The sequence below is a fragment of the Priapulus caudatus genome, unplaced genomic scaffold, assembly GCF_000485595.1.
Source record: "Priapulus caudatus unplaced genomic scaffold, Priapulus_caudatus-5.0.1 Scaffold1044, whole genome shotgun sequence".
In the NCBI taxonomy this organism is placed as follows: domain Eukaryota; kingdom Metazoa; phylum Priapulida; class Priapulimorpha; order Priapulimorphida; family Priapulidae; genus Priapulus; species Priapulus caudatus.
This window is the reverse complement of record NW_014578105.1, coordinates 99,973-107,430: the sequence shown is the minus strand read 5'-3', so window position 1 is coordinate 107,430 and position 7,458 is coordinate 99,973. Positions and strand designations below refer to the sequence as shown.

At 54.6% G+C, this 7,458-nt stretch overlaps 1 protein-coding gene across 1 annotated transcript; it reads right to left on the bottom strand.

Annotated features, from left to right (window-relative positions):
* Positions 1-3,729: 3,729 nt before the first annotated feature.
* Positions 3,730-5,573, bottom strand: LOC106815111 (protein FAM46C-like). Its single transcript, XM_014819536.1, has 2 exons — positions 4,040-5,573; positions 3,730-3,871 (listed from the first exon to the last, which is right to left on the bottom strand). Exons 1-2 carry the CDS (start codon positions 5,272-5,274, stop codon positions 3,730-3,732), a joined length of 1,377 nt encoding a protein of 458 aa, XP_014675022.1. The 5' UTR covers positions 5,275-5,573.
* Positions 5,574-7,458: the final 1,885 nt, after the last annotated feature.

Here is a 7,458-nt window from a genome sequence, read left to right as displayed (position 1 = left end):
AGAGGAGAGACGAGAGATGAGGAGGAGAGAAGCGAAGACGAGATGAGAGGAGAGAAAGAGATGAGAAGATGAGAGACGAGGGAGAGAGAGACGAGAGAGAGAGTGAGAGAGAGATGAAGAGAGAGAGAGAGAGGAGAGAGGAGAGAAAGAAAGAGGCGGAAGAACGGAGAGAGAGAGGGAGAGAGAGAAAGGAGAGAGAGAAGAGGAGGAGAGAAGAGAGAGAGAGAGGAGAGAGAGAGAGAGAGATGAGAGAGAGAGAAGAGAGAGAGTAGCGAGAGAGCGGGACGAGGGAGAGGAGAGAGACACAATTAAGAGCGAGCGAGGAGTCGAGAGAGTGAGAGAAGAGAAGAGGGAGGAGAGAGAGGAGAGGAACATACAGACGCGGCGGAGAGGAGAGAGAGAGAGATGAGAGAGAGAGGGAGAGAAGAGAGAGAGAGAGAAGAGAGACGGAGAGAGAGATGAAGAAGAGAGAGAGACGAGAGAGGACGAGAGAAGAGATGGGCGATTGAGAGACGAGAGAGAGAGAGAGACGGAGGCGAGGATAGGAGAGAGAGAAAAGAGAGAAGAGAGGAGCGGAGACTGACGAGAGGAGAGAGAGGAGAGAGGAGAGAAAGAGAGAGGAGAAGAAAGAAGAGAGAGAGTCAGAGAGAGGAAGAGAGAAGAGAGAGAGAAAGAGAGAGTAGAGAGAGAGAGAGAGAGAGGAGAGAGAGAAAGACGAGAGAGAGAGAGAGAGAGAGAGAACTAGGAGAGACGAGGAGAGAGAGGGAAGAAGAGAAACGAGAGCGAGAAAGAGAGGGCAAACGAGAGAGAGAAGAGGAAGAGGACGAGAGAGAAGCAGAGGAAAGATGAGAGGAGAGAAGAGAGAGAGAAAGAGAGATCGAGAAAGAGAGAGAAAGAGAGAGAGAGAATTGAGAGGAGTAGAGAGAGAGAGAGAGAGAGAGAAAGAAAGAGAGAGAGAGAGATGAGAGAGCAGACACTACCATATGTACGTTACATTAAAACTGCTGACTACGACGATAACACCGTTGCCCTCGCTGACGTTAGCAGATAATAAATTCTCACACAAGCACACGCATCTGCAACACAAGCACCGTTATTAGGCGCATCAATAGTTCATGTGCTCTCTCGTCGCATGTCAGGGGGTGCTACAGGATTTGTACAGGAGGGCGGGGATCTACCTAACCCAAACTTACGAGCCACGCGAAGGGGGTCTGGGGGTCTGGGGTCTGTCCAAATTTTTTGAAATTAGACCCCCTTAGATGCGTTTTCTGCGCGACGGGGGGGGGGGTCCGTTCCCCCCCCCCCTTACACGCCCTGGCATGTAGGACAGACATATATCGTTGCAGATGTCCTTTATTAGATCGGCAAACAACTTGTTCAGTACGCGTGTGTGTGGTAACTATATAATTATATATAATTATACAGGGTGCACAATTAACGGGAGTCCGGACGTTCAAATTACTCCCTGATTTACTGTCGAATCCTCCCTGATTTGACATGTGCAGGCCAGCAGGACAGTACGCGGTGACACCCTGAAAATTCTGCCAGCCTAACGCTCATAGTGGTCTTATGTCCCCCAGGGGTACTGCTGCGAACGTACCCTGGGTACCCTGGTCACTATTTGATATGGTTAGCGTTACGATGGAGGGTAGGGTTTCGGTTTCGGGTTAGGGAGTAGTGCGTAGGCGAACTTTTACCTAACGGACCCCCATCGTTTAGTGGGAGTAGGCGAGCGTACGACGTTCGCATATTTAGATCAGTACCAGCGGTACGTTCCGGTATAACCGCCCCCCCCCCCCCTCCCCCCGACCGTTACCCGATGAGTATCGTTCCGGCAGTACCCGCGGTTACATAGACCCTCTTTAGCTTATACTAACTAGTTGCGTTTCCAGAGCACTGCCTTTCCCGGCGGAATTTTGGTTCAGTAATAAAATGCCCAAAGAAATTTGGCAGACGATCCAACCTCTATGAACCTTCAAAATAGCACTGTGCCGTTATTGTTAATATCGTTAGTTCGACTTCGACTGCTGGACTCGCTACATTTTGCTGCGGAGCTGCTCCTCTTTTTGAGGGCACGTGGGGGGTCCGTTTTGATCTCCCTTGTTCAACAAGATTATATTTCTACGCCCCTGTATATATATATATAATTATATATATATATATATATATATATATATATAACTATACTAGTAATATATAATTATTATATATATATGTCAGCAGCTTTATATCACAGAGCCTACATGCATACGATATCAGCTATATACAGCACAGTAGAGCTATTACCATGAGGTGTTATAATATAGACTAGTATGTATTCTATCTAATCGTATCTATATATATATAATATAGGAGAGAGATATAGGATGGAGATGGAGGAGGAGAGGAGAGGAGAGTAAGAGAGGAGAGGATGAGAAACGAGAGGGGAGAAGGAATTGAGATGAAAGGAGGGGGAGATAAGAGACGAGACGAGAGGAGAGGAGAGGAGAGGAGTAGAGGAGAGGAGGAGAGAGGAGAGAGGAAAGAGGGAGAGAGGAGAGATGGAGAGGAGAGGAGAGGAGAGAGAGGAGAGGAGAGTGAGAAGGAGAGGAAGAGAGGAGAGGGAGAGGAGAGGAGGAAGGAGCAGGAGGAGGAGAGGAGAGGAGAGGCGAGAGGAGGGGAGAGGAGAGGAGAGGAGGAGAGGAGAGTGAGAGGAGAGGAGAGGAGAGGAGAGAGGAGAGAGAGGAGGAGGGAGAGGAGAGGAGAGGAGAGGGAGAGGAGAGAGAGGGAGGGAAGAGGAGAGCGAGGGAGAGGAGAGAGAGGAGAGGAGAGGAGAGGAGGATGGAAGGATGAGGAGCAGGAGAGGAGAGGATGGAGCAGGTCCGGAGAGGAGAGGAGCAGAGACAGGAGAGGAGAGGAGAGGAGAGGAGAGAGAAGAGAGAGTCAAGGAGAGAGGAGAGGAGAGGAGAGGAGAGGAGAGGAGAGGAGAGGAGAGGAATCATTGCGTGAACAACTTGTCATACTCACATCGTTCATTCGTCCGCATCCACGGCGACATCCTCGCATCCTCGCAGCTTCTGTCGCCATGCCGACGCTCCGCATCTCTCCTCAGCTTCTTCTCCTTCATGCATCCATCGGGCATCCAGCGCCAAGTTGTTGGCCTTCGTAGTCTTTTTCTCGCGAGCGGCGAAGGAGGGGGGAGGTCGATCGCAGGTGAAAGTTCGCTGCCGTGAGTCCTAATCTGCACACCGCCCCCCCGCTGCTGCCCCGCCCCCACCGGCCCCGCCCCGCCCCCCGGCACCGCTAAATATCACATGTCCATTCTCGGCGCTGCTCTCGCTCCCCACGCGAGAACGAGCGTTCATCTCGTCGCTGCACTTCGAACGCTCGCGCGCGCCGTACTGGAATGAAGTCGTTTGTTTGTTTGTTTGTTTGTTTGTTTGTTTGTTTGCTTGTTCATCGTCTCTCGTTCTCGTTCTCGCCGTCGCTCCGTTCGTTTTTTTTAACGAGTTTTTGAAAGTTCTAACATTGTTTTTGGCATGTTGTCGTCGGCGGTGGCGGATGCGCCCGCTCCCGCGTCGCCGCGGCAACTGGACAACATTCCGCGCCGCGGCAGGAAGGGAGAGGCGAGTCCGCCACCGCACGCACGAGACGCGAGACTCCGCCTCTGCAGCCCTCTGTCCGAGCGCGCGCGCACGCCTCTCTCCTCTTCCCGCCGCCGCCCGCCCATGATGGCGGCGCCCCCTGGCGTTACGCGCACGGCAGCCAATCGGCTCGCTGGCACTGGCACGGCGCGGTCGACAACTTCTGCGCGGCGACCGTTGCCGACGACGACGACGACGACGACGACGGCGATCGCACGGGGTAGTAGTAGAACGTCTGGTAGCCGTTGCTGTACGAGAGAACCCTGGGAGGCGCCGCGGGCAACGCCCCCTGGGGGACGGGCGGCGACGGCGAGAGCGGACTCGAGCACGACGACGACGAACACGTAGAGGGCGCCGGCGACGACAGCGACGACGACGACGCAGACGACGGGGACGGCGACGGCGGCGCGCCGTACGCGCGGTAGGCGGCGTACGCGCTCAGCTCAAACTGCCGCCGCTGCTGCCGGCGGACGGCCTCCGAGTACGCTTCGTACGCGAACGACTGTATGAGCGCGAGGATCTGCCGCCGCTCGTGGCCCATCAGGCAGACGGTCGAGTTCGCGACGACGCTGTGAAGTATCGTCAGGTACGCGTACGGCCCCTCCTCCCCTCCTCCTCCTCCTCCTCCTCCTCCTCCGCCGCCGCCGCCTCCTCCGTCCGTGAAGTGGTTCTCGATGTACGACTCGATCTTGGCGCGCTGTGCGGAGAGCGTCGGGAAATCGATGAAGAAACGCGAGCACATGTACCGCTCGAGCTTTCGGATCCTCTCCGGGTCGGCGGCGAGGTAGCCGCGCGCGAGCAGGGCGCAGTACTTCAGCAGCCCTCCCCCGCGTATCTCCTCCGGGGCCCGCGTCGCGATCCTGCGCTCGCGGAGGTGCCGCAGCGACGCCGCGTAGTCGCCGTACGCGGACTCCGCGACGACGGTGGGGAAGAAGCGCCGCGACATGGCGACGGCCGCGTGGTCGTGGAACGCGAGCAGCGTGTCGAGGACGATCTGGAACGAGTCGACGCTGAACTCGAACTGCCGCCGCATCGTGTCGACGAACTTCAGCTCGACGTTCTTGCCGGCGTTGTTGTTCAGCGAGATGAGCGACCAGAGGTCGCCGCCGTCGCCGCCGCCGCGCACGCGCACCAGCTTCTTCACGTACGCCTCGGCGAGCACCGCCGTCGCGACGCCGCCGGGCAGCGCCCCCTGGGGGGCGAAGTCGACGAGGCAGGAGAGGACGACGTCGCGGACGCGGTCGACGGAGAGCGGGTCGGAGGACAGGTCGACGTGGAAGATGACGTCGAGGTCGTTGTAGGTCTGGTGGCTGGACGCGGCGACGATGTGGGAGGCGGCGCCGCCGTTGAGGCGCACCGAGCGGACGACGACGCCTTCGCGGTGGAGGCGCCGCCGTACCAGCGTCGTCAGCTGCTTCAGTTGGACGTAGAGTGCGGGGAAGTCTCCGCGGCCGTGCACCGGGATGACCTCGTCGAGGACGGAGTCGAGTCGCACGACCTCTTCGTAGGAGAGGACGGCGAATCGGCAGGCGTCTTCTTCATCTTCTTCTTCTTCTTCGGGTGTTTTCGTCGAGGGAGGTGGGTCCTCCCGTGCGAGTAATGTTCCGCCGCCGCCGCCTCCTCCTCCGGTCGGTAGGATTTCACTTTTCATGATCGCGGGGGGAGGGGGAGGTGGTCGCACTGGTCCGGTCGTCGTAACACACACCACGTTTAGGCGAGACGTACTGCTATGCTACGTTCGTGCAAACGATGTCGGGCGTTAGTACGTGTGCTCGCGAGTTTAGAGTATGCTTCTGATTTCCTTCTCTCTCTCTCTCTCGCTTTCGCTGCGTCTGTCTGTCTGTCTGTCTGTATCGAGTGTAGAGTTTTAGTCCGCGACGGCGACGATGAAACTGCGAGGTGTTGGTCGCTAGAGGCGGAGAAATTCGTCTGCGAAGCGAAGAGCGGTGCGAAGCGGTAAACAGCTGGTGCCGAATCACACCCGATCCCGTTACGGTGCGCCTGCGCGCCCTACATTCAAGAAACTCGACGACGTCGCGCTCACTTCGAACGAACGCGACGAAAAATAATGCGGCATTGTTGCGCGAAGGCGACGGATTCGAACGCGCGTGGATTTAGAATGTTTTTTCGTCGACTACGAGAGAGAAGTGCGCGTGAGGAGAACTACGTTTTGTGAGCGCGCGCATTGATACGAAAACAAGTGGAAAGAGATTTGTTGATAGGCGAACGGCGAATAATTGCAATGGAATGCAAGTGCAGTTAGTTCGGCTGCTGCCGCTGCTGCTACTGCTGCTGTTGGTGATGTTGTTGATGCTGCTGGTGTTGTTGTTGTTGGTGGTGATGCTGTTGCTTCTGCTGTTGGTGTGTTGCTGTTGTTGCTGTTGCTACTGCTGATACTGCTGCTGCTGCTGCTGCTGCTGCTGCTGCTGCTGCTGCTGCTGCTGATGGTGGTGGTGGTGCTGTTGCTGCTGTTGTTTTTGTTGTTGTTGCTGCTGTTGCTGTTGCTGCTGCTGCTGCTGCTGCTGGTGGTGGTGGTGCTGTTGCTGGTGTTGCTGTTGTTGTTGTTGTTGTTGTTGTTGCTGCTGCTGTTGTTGTTGCTGCTGATGCTACTACCACTGCTGTGGTGGCGGTGATATTGGTACTACTTCTGCTGGTGATTCTTTAACTGCTGCTGCTACTGTAGTTCTACCGCTTTAGCCTCATTTGCTCTCGCTACAGGCCGGCGGGGGGGGGGGCAAAAAGGCTACGCCGGTAGAGCTACTGCTACTGCTACTGCTGCTGCTGCGGCTGGTGGTGCTGTTGTTGTTGTTGTTGTTGATGCTAATGCTAGTGCTGTTGCTGCTGGTGGTGGTTGTGCTGCTGTTGGTGTGTTGCTGTTGCTGTTGCTGTTGCTGTTGTTGATGCTAATGCTGTTGCTGCTACTGCTGGTGGTGGTGTTGCTGCTGTTGGTGTGTTCTGTTGCTGTTGTTGTTGCTGCTGCTGCTGCTGCTACTACTACTACTGCTACATATGGACCAGGACTGAGGGGTCCCTCAGGGGGAGAATTTGCCCGCAAAGAAAACGTGGGGGAGCCCGCGAACCAAAAATTTTTTGAACAAAAAAAAGGAATTTTTTTTATCAAACGTCGTTCGTTACTATACTACCTTATATGTGTTATTTACTAGGCGTGCATAAAAATTGAGATATATATATTTATATTATGTACTGTGATATTGAACTACTATATATATGTGTTATACATGCCAAATGCTGAGGTTTTTTTCTGTACTTGCAACCATATAAATATAAATATTAGTCTTCAAAGTCCAAGGGACTATATCGAAGACGGAACATGGAAACTTGGAAGTGTAACTGCAAGGAAAAAAAAGCCTCAGTTCTTATCAACCAAGAAAAACAAGAGGCGATCGCTGGTAGAGATTTTTTTTGGCACGAACAAAAAAACCGACGGTAACATTTCCTTCACACATTCTATATGCGGTTACTGCATTTACCGTGTTGGGCGATAGTATGAACTAGATATCACTATAACTCACCATCACTAAGTCACCTGCTATTTGTATGACAGCTCTACTTACATACACACGCGCGCGTGCGCGCACGCACGTACGCACGCGGTCATAGCATAGAGGGGGGGGGGCAGGAAAGAGAACAAAATGTAAGTGTGTGAGGGGAGGGAAGGTAAGGGCGAGGCAGGCAGGACGGAGATAGGAAACGTTGAAGCAAACCAAATGGTAGGAAGAGAGAGAGAGAGAGAGAGAGAGAGAGAGAGAGAGAGAGAGAGAGAGAGAGAGAGAGAGAGAGAGAGAGAGAGAGAGGAGGAGGGGGAGGGAGGGGA